Here is a 16,639-nt window from a genome sequence, read left to right on the forward strand (position 1 = left end):
AAGATCATGTATTCCTTTTCTGCCTATGTATTAGGCACATGAAGAGCAAGATATATCTGTCTGATATATCTTTTTTGAAGCATACTTTTTACTTTTATACCAGCTGAGAGCATGGAAGACATTGGCCCAGTTTCCTGCATATTATTAAGTCCCTAAAATCAGCGGAATAGATCAACATGGTAGACTGTTTATTTTTGAGGACATGAAATGTGTTGTTAGCTCATAAACTTTGAGGAGAGCTGGCATCAGTCCACTGGAACTGGGAGCTATTTATCCTGGCTAGCAGTCAACTATTCAACCAGACACCGCAAGCAAAGTCATGACCTGCCATCTCCTTTGGTAGAATGGACAAAACCTGAGGAGGTCTGCAGCCCCAAGTATGCCAGTTCAAACATTTGACATCACCACCAGCAAGACCAGTTACCCTGGAGACCTATTTCACTATCCACATCACCCTAACTAATTTTTGAAGTTTTCCAGCAACCAAGCAGTGATGAAAACAAGCTGAAACAAAACCCAGCAGAAACAATCCATCTCTACACAGATCATTTAAAATAATTGCCAAGCAGGACAAAGATCAAACATTTAGCAGTTCAAATTACTAAATGCAGATCTTCTAACACTGTTTATACCAGCACACCAGTCACATTATGTGGACAAACATGGGCTACACTGCACCATCTCACTATAATGTGGTGTCTTTAACCAAGCGGACTCTGACACTTGAGTTTCAGTTTGAGATAATACTACTTTATTCCTTCATTTTTCAAAAAACTAGTACTGTGATTTAAATACAGAGCAAGCTAATTATGTTTAGATCTCACTGAAGTCCCTGTTTAACGTTTGTTGCTAATAATTAACCTATGTCCAAATAATTTCAATGTGACCTGAACAAACTGATTTATTCTAGATCCAGCTCATTCAATATTTCATATTTATTTATTTATTTGCTTCATTTGTATACCGCTCTTCTCAGCCTTCAGGCTACTTTTTTGGACTACAACTTACAGAAATCCCCATAGCTATTCACCTGGGATAATGTAGGAGTTGTGATCCTGATAAAGTAACTTTTCTAAGGTCTGTCAGCTGCCTTTCAAAATTGGATACGGGAATGAGTCTCCTTGGGGAGATAGGTGTGGGATATAAATAAAGTTATTATTATTATTATTAGTTTTATTATAATGATGTATTGGTATTTATGGATAGTTCTGTGAAGCCTGCATACTACTCAGGCAATATAACGCAACCCTGGTTTGCAACTCAATCATCATCAAAGGTAGGTACTAGCCACAGCTTGTTAACAGCAAAATGCTAAGTGTAATTTTCAAGTAATATACAGGCAGTCCCCAAGTTACAAACATCCAACTTACAAATGACTCATAGTTAAGAATAGAGGTGAAACAATAGGAAGTGAGAAAAATATACCCTTTGAAAGGGAGAGTTCTGGGAGAGTTATCATGGGGAGAAAGAGTCTCCACTGAAGCTTTCCCACCAATCCTTGTTTCCACAATGATCCAAAATTTTCAAAATTCAATTATCACAGGGACAGAAAGTGAGGTGAAATCTTCTGAGTGGGGGCACAGACAGCAAAACAAACACAAGGTGTTCACCCTTCCCTAATTTGAGGACTGCCTGTAAGGAATCAATGTTGGAGTCTCCTGCTCCTGTGTTCCTCTGACCAGCTGTCTACTCATTGTGTCTGTCTGTTTCACAAAAATAATAAATAGTTTATATGCCTAAGGTACCTGACATTATTTTGAGTACAGTCCTGGGGATTCCTTTTATCGCCACCAGAAGGATATCACTATAAAAGGCAACCTAAATAATTTATACTATGCTGAACCATAGAAATAAAGAAATATTTAGTGGCTCCACATGAAAAGCAAAGGAGTGCCATTTGTTAATAAGATGATCACCATCCTGTTTTTAAACTGCTCCAATAAACCAGAATCACTCATTTTATTCCCTTATGCCATCCTAGATAGAAGACCCACAATGTTATTATCAAGAAGGGTATAGTACTGAAATAATTAGCAGCTCATTATTCTGGGCCCTTTTTCAAAGGCCCTAAAATCCAAAAGAAACCAGGATAAAAGCGGGATTGGCTAAATAATGCTTGCTGAAAATGCACACTGAATTACATAGGCTGGATTCAGAAACTAGATTTTATGGCAGTTTAGATGGGGCTTAAGACAATGGATACAGACATGTGACATTAATAAAGCTTGTACTGGAAACCCCCAGAAAAATACTGAGACATTGTACAGTACAGACGATCAAGGGGAATAAACTGCTGGTAATTCAAGGCTTTTCTAGTCAATTTGGAGGAACCCTTGGAAGAGCTGTGTATATCAAAGGTAGAAAACCTAAGGCCCTCAATCAACCTTGTATTGCCTCTGCACATAATCATGGTTTGGTGGTCTCCTGGTTTTTGTAAAATTTTCTTCTCCATTCTAAGAAGAAAAAGGCTTGTAAGGCTTCATTACTGATGATAAAATATGTTGCTATTTTGATGCCATCCATTAATACTACTTTCAAGAATCTTCTGGAACTGGATTTGGCTAAAAGATAATTTTGGTAAATATCCTTGAGAAAAGAAAGTTAAGAAGGTGTTGCTTGAAGTAACAATGGTTGTAGAAGCAAAATCACTGAACTCCTTGGAACTTTTATTATTCATTTGACTATAAATAGTCAGTAGTGAACTGTGTGTTAACAGAAGCTATCTTAGCCATAGTGATGGGTTGTCAGATAGGAAGTCACACATGATTAAAAAAAAACCTCTGCCAATGTATTTAATTATTTATTTCACATGTCTTATTGTTTAATTGATTGTGTTTGCGTGATGTAGGGAGCACCTAAACTTTTTCAACTATATTTTCCTGTACTTTATTCTCCTAACAAGGCTGTTAATGGGGTCAGATAAAATGATTGGATGACTTAACAGTGTGAGATTAAGCAGGGAAGGATTCATTTCCCATGACCTATGGCTCTTTTGATTTTTTAAAAAAGACTATTTCTCCCTTGTCTTTATTTTCATATAATCATAGTACTATAGATTCAAAAGAGACCACAAAGGCTATCCAATCCAACCCCTTCCATGCAAGAATACACAGTCAAAGGAATCTCAACAGATGGTCATCCAATTTCTGTTTAAAAACCTCCAAAGAAGGAGACTTTACCACACTTCAAATGTTATTGTAGTCAACTACCATCAACTCGATTTTCACTTATGGTGACCCTATGAAAAGAGACTTTCAGGTCACTTAGGATGCATCTACACGGTAGAATAAATGCAGTTTAACTTTAACTCCCATGAAAAGCACAGGATTAACTTTATCCTGTTCAGTTTAAGTTGGATCAAACATGACTCCAAAGTTATAATCAAGTTCAAAGACCAACCCTTTTGATATTATTATTAAACATGACTCACCATATATGAAGGGAATATCAATACCCGCTTATGCTTTCCACATGGCCACTGAGGATCATCTAAAAGATTTGGGTTGTATTCAATATATTCTCCCAAGTCACTGCCTGCAAAGATTAAAGAAAGCAAGCAATTGCATAAGGTAATGCAAGAGTCATAAAAACAACAGAGCAAAAGCTTATAGTCAAATTTATGTAATATGATTCATGTACTTTCTGCATATGAAGCATGTGCTTAAATTGTGAGTGGGCTGAGACATTATTGTAGATATGATCTATATGGATAATCAAATACAGTTTATCCAAAATAAAATGAAAAAAATCTGAAATGTGAAGCTCTTCTGGTCCCACACACTTTGAATAAGGGATATTCAATCTGTATTTCAAACATCAGCAACTACATTAAGGCCAGTGCTTTATGTGTTTGCTAGACCTGGGAGAATGGAACATAGAGCAACAGTTGTTATCTTTAGAAAACATTGCCACTCTGTTTGCAAATGGCCAACTGGTTCAAGAGTTCAGATGTTCCAAAATATTACCTGTATCAATGCTCCCTTGGGTACTGTTAGCCCTTCCCAACGATAGGCTACGATGGCTTGCATTGCGAAACTGAATGGATGAAGTGGAGTCTATGGTGTTTCTCCGTGCTCCCAAGGCATTAGTTGGAAAAAGAAATTGGGTATAAGAAACAGTCTAGACAGAAAGAAAGAAAGAATGAAAGGGAGATATAAGGTTAGTACAGGTTAAGTGCAAGTTTAACCTCCCTTATCCAGAAATCCAAACTCCTTACAAAATGAAAACTTTGTTTCCAGCTGCCCACTTTTGCCTTTGGGAGAGCACCTCTCAGATCCTCAGTCTCTATCCAGCCTCGTGTTTTGTATGTGAAGGATGGAAAGAGATTGGAAAGAGACTGATCTGTGAAATAGTGGGAGTCATGGATTTGTGCAGAGTAAATTGCCTTCCCACTTGGAAAGGGGGGGGGGGACTGGTAGTGTGAGTGGTGATAAGATGGGGCACCCTCAAGTCTTTCTCTTCATTTTCCTGGAATTTATCCCCTTTTCCTGTGGAGGTGGGGATTTACTTTCGATTCTCCGTTGTTCTTTCATTCAGGGCCGAGTTGGCGAGTGAGGAGATTTACTGGGTTTGGGCCTAAATACGTTCTTTATGAGTTGAACATTCTGAAATCATATCAACAGTGATGAAAACACACTGTTTTAAAAAACATCTGGAGAATATATTCACAGGCTTTACATTTCCACTAGGATAATATAATGTGAAATTTAGCTTAGGAAGCTTAATATTTTATACTTTTCTGATAACCACTCTTACCTTCCCATTGGCTCCCAGTTCCACACCTTCAAGGCCAACTATATCTTTCAAGCAAACTCCTGCGGAAGTGTGACACTGTCTTCCACCTTCCGTTTTCACATCTCTGAGGAGGAGAGAGCAGCAATGAGTAAGAAAGTTAGTTATACAGCTTTTTTATCCAAACAGTAGCAGTTTGAAAGTTGGACTATGGCTGAATCCATATTGCCATCAACTGCATTATAATTTAAACATTGTTCCATTATCTGGGTGGAGTCCATTAGGGGGAGCTAGAGAGAGAAGGGTTTATCTCATTTTTGCTGATTATTTTCCCTCCCGACTTTCCGTTTCATAAACAAGGGTTATTTCCACGACAGGGACATGGGGGGGGGGGGGGGGGGGGAAGGGAAATAACAGGAAAACAGGGAGAAATGGTTTTACTCTTTCAACCCACCCACACCTCTCATAAAATAGACTATATTTTCTCTAATGCTCCCTAGTGGCCTCTGCCCGGATAATGAAACAGGACTGCAGTTCCAAACTCCATTATATGACAGGGTAGATCCAACCTATGACTCTGGAGACCAGATTCACCTCCCATTTCTGCTGTGAAAACTCATTACTTGATCTTGGACAAGTCTTGGCTATGTGGGTGGAAGTACTTAGTCTACTTTTAGATAAGAGGTCCTAGTGTACTAACTCACAGAACTGTTCTGAAAGCAACAAACATTGCAGTCAAAGTCTAACACTTTCTGCTAGTTACCGTGAAATATACTTCTATATGACTGACTGACTGTCTCATCCACTCAATTTATAGACTGCCTTTACCCCATAGTTAAAAGTTAAGCCAGCCTACAATTAAACAGATACAAATGAAATGGATTTAAGGTGTCCAGCAGTAATTATACCTGAATCAATCTTACATTCTTGTCTAACTGGCAATTTTTGATTGCTCATAGGACCAGCAAGTGAGGTCCACTTTGATCAGGACTGGGTGTTCTGGTTACTCCTTTTCCTGGTGGTGTTTCCTATCTCTTTCCTTGTTAGTTATATCCATGGAATAAAGCAGTTTGATAATGATCATATTTAAAATCAATGTGCTGGTGAAAAAAGATTAGCACTTTCTCCACAGCTCTGCAATTTCAATCCAAACTGGGGTGCCTCATGGATTGTTTTTTAGCAAACAGACATGTTAGAAGAGGAATTTACTACATCATAAACAGTATGACATAAACTTGCTCTTCTCTAAAGAGTATTATATGTTGATTTTTACTAAATGGTTGCATTTTGTTTTTCCTGGAATGAGGAATTTCTTAGTTAATGTTTTGGTCAATGTTTTACAAATAAACGTTAATGTGCAACTATGGCTCAATAAAGAGGCCCTTTACTGCAAGACAAGAGAATAAAACACACAATCAAGAGAATTTTCTTCAAAGAGAAGGATATGCAGTCTTGCTTTTCAAGAAGCAGAACATGTACAGTATTGGCTTATCTGAATACAGGTGCAGATCTATAAAAATCTATTAAAGAGTTTACTGGGCATCTGCTCTTTAAGTGACAGCATTAGCTGAACACTTCAGCATATGAATAATTGACAAGAAAATTAAATATTAACCAGATTTTTCAAAACCTGAAAGCAAAATGGAAATGCCATAGCACACCATGACAGAAGTTTGAAAAAGGCGCTGTTTGAAAATTCCATCCAATGTGCAGAATATGTATTTTTAAAACAAAATATGGGGTTACTCTGTTTAGAGGAAGTAGAAAAAGAGGATGAATCTGAAAATGCTCCCTAGCTCTGGTATATGGATACACAAACTACTGAACATGAAGGTTTTAAAAAAAGGAAATAGCATAATCACAATGAAGATCTGGTAATTACTGTGATCAAGAGAGATATTGAGGTATATTTTTACTCTTCCTACACCAGAGAAAAACTTTCTCCTCTTGATTTGGGAAAATCTTGAGATTGATGTAGTATTCCATCCCACACCTCACATAGCAAGTGTCAGCTTCAGAAAATAATTTAAAATTTGTCTTCTACATTACTCTGCCTTGAAAACTATGGTCTTATCGCCAAGCTGCCCCTACTGGCATTTTTTTAATACAGAGATGAATTTAATATGTAAATTTAGCCTAAATTTAAAAATTTAGCCTAAAAAAACTCTCCTTTTATTATGCCGACTTCAAAAATGCCACCCAACAATCGTTTTAACTCATGTAAAAGTTATGTCATACCAACACTGACCAGATGTTACCCAACGTCTCTGAGCTCAAACTTGTTTCATACCACCAAAACAAAAGCAAACACTTTTATTGTCAATCAGTAGTGCTCAATCCAGTGTTGGAACCAATGCTGTCACAATATTATCCCAACCCTCAGCAAAAAACTTCTGTTGTCAGCCAGTAGTACTAAATCCAGTGTTAGAACCAATAATGTCAAAATACTAGCCCATCTCTCAGCAGCAGAAGGTCTTTATATTTTTCACACAATTTTCACAAGGAAACATCTTAGTCCTCCTTGCCATGCTATTCAACTGAAACTCATTCAGAGGGTTGGTTGCACACAAACAAAATGTGATACTGGTCATTGTTATCCACAAGTTATCCTCATCTACAAGCTGTCACCTGGTAGAATTGCCCATTATGACAGCTAGATATTTCCTCCTTCCCTATCTGGATCTTGACTAAATATGGTGTGGGAGAGTGTTTTAATAATGTCAAATTTGATCTCTGCAATAATGCATGCCCATAACAATTAAATGGTGTGAAAGAAATAAACATACATACCCAGCATGGCTACAATCACGATATGGCAGCACTGAAAATATGCTGCAGAAAGATCTTCTTCCACTAATAAGGACTATTCTACAAAGCAAAATAAAGGACACGATATAGGGAAGAAATCCATCCGGTGAATTACATTCAAAATAATAAGCTCGATTAGCCAAAATCCCACCCACCTCCTCTCCAATGTTCTGATATTCTGCTGTAGACTACAGGTTATTTTTAAAATATTAAAATGTATCACTTCTTCATATTTGATAGTAAACCCAGTGTCTAAGACAGCCTAAATACCCTGAAGACGCTACGATACCATGTGATTCGGAAATTCCGGTAAGTATGGGTGTCTGCTGGGGAATATCAGGTACTATAGGCTGCACTTCAGAGGAAGACAATGGCTAGTCACTTCTGAGCATTTCTTGCCTATGAAAAACTCATGGAATTGATGAGGTTGCCAAAAGTTAACTTGAAGGAATGCACAAACATACACACCAGATACTAAAAATGTGTGTAGTACAGAGGTTGCTGAACATCTGCTCTCCAACCAGAAGAGCTTTGAATCCTTTGAAATGCTCATCACATCTCTAGTGTAAGGAAAGCGAGAAGGCTGTATAACACAAGAAGGGCTCTGGTCTTGAGCTAATGCTGAACCCTAACCGCCTTGTGCAGTCTATACCATTCTTATATGCAAACTGAAAACAAGAAAAACAACAACAATATCCAACATAAAATGGAATTAATCTTCTACATTTGGCCAAAGACACCAAATGAAGAGAGTAAGCTGATAATCCAGTTCTTTGCATTTACTGGTAATCAAGTTCTTTGTCAGACACCAACCAACGCAGAATACAAGAGAAGTTATAACACAGTTATTTTATCTGAATGACAATGTCTTAATGTATTCAATAAAGCTGGCACAAGAGGGAAGAAGAGAAAAGATAACATCAACCTGTATGACTATGGTCATTTTATTCCACATTTTATTTTACCTTTTACCATAGAGATATAGAAAATAAATAATATTTTTGGTGTCTTTCATTATTTTTAAATATCTTTGACAAGGCAGCCCAGAGGAAATTACTAATGAGCCAGACAGATGATGTTCTTCTCTCTCTCTCTCTCTCTCTCTCTCTCTCTCTCTTTTTAGCAACGCACTGTGCCAGGGATGGTTGAGAAATAAACGGATCCTCTGGGCCAGAGTTCATAAAGCAACAATAATTGGCGCCTGCTGAGCAGATGACAATACAATCACTTATATACTAACAGAATCTAACATCAAACAGATGGCTTCACTCTATTGTTTTTTTCACACAAAAATTACACTAACTACTACAGTTGGGAGCAGTAATTAAGTTTACAAAAGCATCTGACATACTAGTCTTTTCAGAACGCTCAGTCTAATACCTCAGTATGCTAGGATGGGATGTGCAAGGCTTCCAACTGGAGCTGCAGGTGGAACTGAGGGAAATATGCTATGCAAAGTGTCTTTAGTGTGAGATACTAATCTACTGTGGGTGACCTTTTAGTGCAGACAGCAATGCATGGGAACTGAAACATTTCGACTGAAATCTCCAGCCTTCTGTTAGAATTATAAATTATTATTAGCAACACATATCTAGCATTAAAAAATGGTTCCATTCTACTGGAAGAGAAGGAAGGGAAAAAGGACAACATCAGACTGCAGATACTGGGTATTCAATTCTCTTTAATTTAGAAATATTTAATTATCTTGTAGTTATTACCAGCAGGCTAATACGCAAAGATACTCCAACCTATTTTCAGTCACATTAATGAGAGAGGCATAAAAGAAAGCTCCCAGTTATTTCTAGGGGACGGGACCACTGCTTCCAGTTTCCAGTATCTTCAGTCAGATAAGGTAGTGAGTGATGCAAAAAGCATTTGTCTGAGGCCCTGGAAAACTCCTGGTTAGGGCAGGCTCTACTGGGCTAGACAGGAAAAAAAGGTCTGTCTGGTTTAAGGAAGTTTCTGATATTTCTATGGTGCAGTGTTGTGCAGCATGCTTTACTCTTAGTCTAAAGCCATGCTTCCTATCAGTCTTTAACACTGGTCCTCTTGTTTTGCTAGACAGAATTCTCAGACTAGAAAAAACTAGTTTGACTAATCACACTCTCTGGAAACATAAGAAAGTGTCAAGAGGGGGCCTGGTCTGCACATGCAGTTTGCGTGACATATTACTGCGCATGACCAGATTCAACTGTTTGTCAGGCACTTGTTTAACACTGCAGTTATGTACACAAAGTAGGTTCTAACAGATACTGCTGTTTTCCATTCATACAAACTTACATAGGATAGTCAAATAAAGGCTCACTATTATCTATTGTAGCTGAGGCCCCTTGAGTATTATCTTGTGTTTATCTGTCTATCTATAACATATTGATTATCCTCATTTCTGTATCATTCATTTACTGTTGTGAGTGCTAGACCCATCAACGAAGCATTCAAAAGAGCCAGAAGTGGTGCCAGAGAGTAGAATGGAGTCAATGCTTTTTTCTCATGGGATAGATTCAGGGCCCTTCCACACAGCCATATAACCCAGAATATCAAGGCAGAAAATCCCACAATAACTGCTTTGAACTGGGTTATCTGAGTCCACACTGCCATATATTCCAGTTCAAAGCAGAAAATGTGGGATTTTATTCAGCTGTGTGGAAGGAGCCTAAGTTCTTGTTTTATAGCAATCTATTCAGAGAAAGAGGTGGTTCCTTTTTTGGTAAATAGTAAGTCAACCAAAGCTTTTGGGGTCAACTTTTTAACTAAAATCTATCAGGTTTTCATGCCCATGTAGGTTATCTGTTATGCAACATGGCAAACAGGTTCATCTCATTCTCCATCAGTAGGGCTGCTTGTTTCAGATAGCAATGATTTGTACCCATTGCAGCTTGATGATGGAGAATTTGCTATAACACATGGACCTTATGGCAAGATTGCTTTCATGTCCCAACCATGTAGACCAGTTTTCAGGCTTCAGAATAAAAAAATGATTCTCCATTATGTGTTGTGTTTGCCTTACACAGGTTCCTTGCATAAGGGAAATATGCTGTTCTGTATACATAATCCTATTTATAATGAAAAATGATACAATGGCTCCCACAAAGGTACATTTTTTCCTTGAACATTTTCCCTATTATTGACCAACAAGTATTTGACTGTAAAATACCTGCCACTCCGTGTATCATTCTGTCGTATGTTCTTGATGAAATGAACCTTCTTAAAGTTCTTTGGTCTGGGTGAGCCTGACAGAGTCCGGCACCTGAAAAATAATAAAATTTCAAATATTTAAGTTCTTTAGTGGATGACTGAAATACCTCAACACAAAGGCAGAAAGGAAAGACCAGACACATTATTTAAGTCAGCCTTCTCCATTTAGGAGTTCTGCAGCAAGAACAAAAACAGTAATGTCTAGAAATAAAGGTACTTAAAAAAACTGAAGCAGAACTTCCTGGTTTTTGTTATATCTCACATCAGAAAAGTGGTTATTAAAGAATATGATATTGTTCCATTTCCCTGTCACAAGTGTTCCTATGAAACAATTGCTATGTTTTCCTTATTTTAAAACATCCCAGAAAAAACTTCCTTGCTCATAAAAAATATTCAACAGATGGAATCAGAATTTTCCTAAGAGGAAAGGAAGAGGTATTGAGAGGAATAGGCATGACAGAGTTATTTTGGACTGAAAGAACAGGGTGATTGAACACATGACAACATGGAGGCTGGTAGGTAATTTGCTCAATATTGTGTTCAAGATGTCATTCCTGTCTTTAACAAGCTAGCCAGTTATTGCTAAGAAGCCTGATAATGTTTGCAACTCAAACTTTTTTTTTTGTCTCAACACACTGAAAAGCTACAGAACCACTCATAAACCCAAGATGCTTTATGATTTTGTAGGTAAGCTGGGTGATATTCATTCATGTGGCAAAGTTCCTTTTTGTGTCAAATCCAGCACTACACTACATATTATTTAGACAAAGGATTAATTACGGTTGTTTGACACCACTTTAACTGGCATGCCTCAATGCTATGGGGAATATGGGAGGTTAATGTATTGTCGAAGGCTTTCATGGCCGGAATCACTCAGTTCTTGTGGGTTTTTTCGGGCTATATGGCCATGTTCTAGAGGCATTTCTCCTGACGTTTCGCCTGCATCTATGGCAAGCATCCTCAGAGGTCTGTTGGAATTAGGACAAATGGGTTTATATATCTGTGGAATGGCTGGGGTGGGGCAAGGAGCTCTTCCCTGCTGCAATTAGGTGTGAGTGTTTGGCTAATCACCTTCATTAGCATTTGAAGGCCTGCTTGAACCTGGGAAAACCTGTTGCTGGGAGGTGTTAATCTGTGCCTGGTTTCTTCCTCTCTGTTGTTTAGCTGTTATAATTTTAGAGTTTTTTAATACTGGGAGCCAGATTTTGTTCATTTTCATGGTCTCTTCCTTTCTGTTGAAATTGTCCACATGCTTGTGGATTTCAATGGCTTCTCTGTGTAGTCTGACATGGTGGTTGTTGGTGTGGTCCAGCATTTCTGTGTTTTCAAATAATATGCTGTGTCCAGGCTGGTTCATCAGGTGCTCTGCTATGGCTGACTTCTCTGGTTGAAGTAGTCTGCAGTGCCTTTCATGTTCCTTGATGCGTGTCTGGGCGCTGCGTTTGGTGGTCCCTATGTAGACTTGTCCACAGCTGCATGGTATACGGTAGACTCCTGCAGAGGTGAGAGGATCCCTCTTGTCCTTTGCTGAACGTAGCATTTGTTGGATTTTCTTGGTGGGTTTGTAGATAGTTTGTATGTTGTGTTTCCTCATCAGCTTCCCTATGCGGTCAGTGGTTCCCTTGATGTATGGCAGGAACACTTTTCCTCTGGGTGGATCATCATCTTTACTCTCGTGGTTTGTTCTTGGTCTTGCAGCTCTTCTGATGTCTGAGGTGGAGTATCCATTGGCCTGTAGAGCCCAGTTGAGGTGGTTCAGTTCATCTTGGAGGAGGTGGGGTTCGCAGATTCTTTTTGCACGGTCTGCCAAGGCTTTGATGGTGCTTCTTTTTTGACTTGGGTGATGGTTGGAGTTTTTATGTAGATATCTATCTGTGTGTGTGGGTTTTCTGTAGACGGTGTGACCCAATTGTTGATCTGGTTTGCGGATGACTAGGACATCTAGAAAAGGCAGTCTTCCTTCATTTTCTTTTTCCATGGTGAACTGGATGTTTGGGTGGATGCTGTTAAGATGGTCCAGGAACCTGTTGAGTTCTTCATCTCCATGGCTCCAAATGGTGAAGGTGTCATCCACATATCTGAACCATATCGTGGGCTTTTTGGTTGCTGTCTCCAGGGCTTGTTCTTCAAAGTGTTCCATGTAGAAGTTAGCTATGACCGGGCTGAGAGGGCTCCCCATAGCTACTCCATCTTTCTGTTCGTAGAATTCATTGTCCCACTGAAAGTAACTGGTGGTGAGGCAATGGTGAAACAGAGCCGTGATGTCTTCTGGGAACCTCTGGTTGATGAGTGCCATGGTGTCTGCTACCGGGACCATGGTAAATAGAGATACCACATCGAAGCTGATCAGTTTGTCGTTTGTATTTAGCTTGAGATTGCTGATTTTTTCTATGAAGTGGGCTGAGTCCTTGATGTAGTGTGTAGTGAGCCCAATATGGCTTTGTAACTGTGCAGCAAGAAATTTTGCTAGGTCGTATGTGGGGGACCCAATGGCACTCACGATGGGTCTGAGTGGGGTGGAGTCCTTATGGATTTTTGGGAGTCCATAAAGCCTGGGTGGATGGGCTTCCGATTTACATAGCTGCTGTCGTATGTCAAAGTTTATTGAGGAGTTCTTAATCAGGGTGTTGGTTTTCCTGGTTATTTTGGCAGTTGGGTCTTGCTTGAGTTTTTTGTATATAGTAGGGTCCAGGAGTTTTTTGATCTTCTCCTTGTATTGCTCCATATGCATGATGACTGTGGCATTCCCCTTGTCTGCTGGCAGAATGAGGATATCAGGATCTGAATTTAGGTCTCGAATGGCTTCTCTTTCCTTCCTAGTAATGTTACTGGAGGGGAGTTTTGCCTTTTTCAGGATCCTTGCTGCTTCCGCTCGTACTTCTTCTGCTTCTTCCTCTGGTAGGCGGTAAATTGCTGATTCGACATTGGCAATGATGTTTTCTACTGGGATCCTGGTGGCGGTTACAGCAAAGTTTCCTCCTTTCGCTAGTATGGATACTTGGTCTTCAGAGAGTTGTCTGTCTGTCAGGTTGATGATGGTCCGTGATGTATCCAGTTCTGGTTTCGGTTGTTGCTTTTGTCGTTTGTGGAATTTTTGTTTTTGTCTGTTGGTGTGGACAACCATGTTCTTCTCCATTTTCCTGTAAGTGAGATTGTCTATTTTGTCCCAGTCCTGGGAATTCATCTTCTGGCTGATATTGATATGGAGATGCAGCAGTTCCTTGTCTGTGTTTGCGAGTTCTTTGCGGATGGTGTGGATTCTCTCTCTAATTCCAACAGACCTCTGAGGATGCTTGCCATAGATGCAGGCGAAACGTCAGGAGAAATGCCTCTAGAACATGGCCATATAGCCCGAAAAAACCCACAAGAACTGTATGGGAGGTTAGTTTTACATGGCTTTTAGCCTTCTCTACTAAATAGTGTTGGTGCCTCATCAAACTACAATTCTGATGGTCCTGCATTGTTGAGCCATGGCTGTTAAAGCGGTGTTGAACTATATTAATTCTACAATGTAGAAGCACTCAAAGATACATGCAAACAATTTAATCTAAAACAGAGGCAGGCAACCATTTAATCTCCACATGTTTTATATTATAATGTATTACTATCAGCCATGTTGAAAGGTGTTGATAGGGATGTAAACAAAAACATGTGGCCAAAGATTTTCCACCCTAGTCTAAAATATGAGCTATTTCATAAATCATTTAAATCATGTAGAATTTATACAATTAATTTATGAAAATCAGTTAAAAGCAAAGACATGCAGTTGTAGAAAATGTTATATGCTTGTTAAACAAATAAAAAGGGAACTTAAATGTCCATTGTTTTTAAGACATAAACTAAAGATTTTGATGCTGAGCAGAGCAGTTTATTTTTACAAAATGAAAGGAGTCATCAAAATCTTATATGACTTTTTACGTAACATAAATTTATATATGTTTAGGTACATAGCAAAGGTGCTAAGAAATATTGTCAGTGAATGGCAAAGATGCATAACAGCACATCATTAAATGCATCCAATGGACATTGGGATCAATGCAATGTTCACTGGTCCCCTTGTGCATTCTTCTTAGAAGTTGTTCTACTTAGTTACGTAACCGTAGTCCTCTGTTGGGTACAGACTAACAGAAAGTGTCAGGGAAAGATAGATAACTTTGCATGTCTCCTGTTATTTGGTCCGCTCCCATATGTATGAAGTCAGATAACTGACCACAAATTGTATACAGTTATTTAAGACTGGCACTTCTTTCATAGAGATCTTAATCTCCTAGATAAATCTTCCTTACTACCTTACATCCTGTTCCTTTTTAACATTTTGCTATTTCTATCAGCAGCTACGGTGAGTTCCAATTAAAGGCAGCCCCGCTGTGTACAGAACTCTGCTGGAAAGATAGCTCCAAGTAAACAACCTGAAATATTAAACATTATTTATTTCTTTGGCAATTATAGTCTCATTTAAATAATTTAGAAGGCACTTCATAATATTCTTATGAATGCTCTTTTAGGAAGTCTGCTGTTAAATAATATCATGCAGCTCCCCACCTCCTATAGGAAGCAGAGAAAAGCAGATAAATTTCTCTTCAGATTAACAAGTTGGAAACTTGTAGATTTTGATAGTAAACAAAACATTGATAAACAAAGTAATTCAGGGACAGTGATGACTTTGCAGCAGGAGACCCATTACTCATCAAGCCTTACCATATCCCTATGGACAAGGCATGAGTTGAGGAACGGTAACAAAACAGCCAGTTTTCTCATATATGTATATTTTTATCTAGCAGTTCCTTTAAAAACAATGTGTCTCTAATTGGGTACATCTACAATGTGGAAGTAATGTGGTTTAACTCAACTTTAACTGCCATGTTGCAATGCTATTATAGAATTCTGGGATTTGTAGTTTTGTTAGGCAACAGTACTCTTTGGCAGATAAGGTTAAAGGCCTTGTAGAACCACAAATCCTATAATTCCATACCATTGAGCCATGGCAGTTAAAGTGATTCCAAGATGCATTGATTCTACAATATATTGTACATGCACTCATAGAAATGACTAGTACAAAAATACCAGTTTCAGGATAGAATTTAATGGCTGCCATGCAAGGATGTTTTGAGGAAGCAAGGAACTTTATATCTAACAGACTCAAGACTGTGTTCAGAATAAATCATTCTAGCCCTGAGAAGTTATGCCTATGCCTTAAGAGCTTGCCAGAGCCACACTTTGGGTCTCACCAAATCCACATGGGGAAAGGCTTCCAAGGTGATCATAGCACCTTAGGGCAGAGTACCCTATTGTTGCCTCAATCAGTTAGTATTGGTCAGAGTTAGGATTGCTCCAACCATAAGTAAATAGAATGAGCTATGTTTTTAGACTGCAATTTCTGCAATGGATTACCATCAGCCATGCTAAAAGATGCTGATAGTAGCTACAAGCAAAACCATCAGGTCAGAGATTCCCCAAGCCACCCTAAAATGTCAGGGTTTTTAATGCAGGAGTTTTTATACATTCAACTCTAGATATAAATCTTTTTGCTATATTATTAGATTTAAGAGAATTTCTGCCATTAGCAGCTGACTGTATATTGCAGAGCGGGCCTTTTAGCTTAATGGTTTTTATTCAATGATGGCAATTACTGGTTATGGGAGCAGTGGAGAATGTGTGTTTTCTCAAATGTTAGTGAACTATCGCTCCCATCATACATCACCACTGGTTAGGCCAGCAGGAACTGATGGGAAATAAAAGCCAGCAACTTCTAGAGGACTGACATAGCCCTGAGATATGGTGTGCATTTTTGATATATTAAGAAGCTTATTGCAAAATTGCAACATGAAAAAAATCGCTCTTCAATTGAACAAATAGCTAAACAGCACATATTCGTATAGTTTGTTGTTGTTTTTGTGGTGTCAGG

General features: G+C 38.6%; 1 protein-coding gene across 1 annotated transcript in view; it reads right to left on the reverse strand.

Moving 5' to 3' along the window:
• CABLES1 (Cdk5 and Abl enzyme substrate 1) overlaps positions 1-16,639 on the reverse strand; it is a 58,132-nt gene that overhangs the window by 7,702 nt on the left and 33,791 nt on the right. The window contains exons 3-7 of the mRNA XM_060775167.2: positions 10,694-10,786; positions 7,522-7,599; positions 4,756-4,858; positions 3,966-4,119; positions 3,431-3,534 (exon numbers count right to left, since the gene is read on the reverse strand). Coding sequence (XP_060631150.2) covers positions 3,431-3,534; positions 3,966-4,119; positions 4,756-4,858; positions 7,522-7,599; positions 10,694-10,786 — 532 coding nt within the window. The remainder of the gene's footprint in view (positions 1-3,430; positions 3,535-3,965; positions 4,120-4,755; positions 4,859-7,521; positions 7,600-10,693; positions 10,787-16,639) is intronic.

Source organism: Anolis sagrei, chromosome 4 (assembly GCF_037176765.1).
Source record: "Anolis sagrei isolate rAnoSag1 chromosome 4, rAnoSag1.mat, whole genome shotgun sequence".
NCBI classification, from domain to species: Eukaryota; Metazoa; Chordata; class Lepidosauria; order Squamata; family Dactyloidae; genus Anolis; species Anolis sagrei.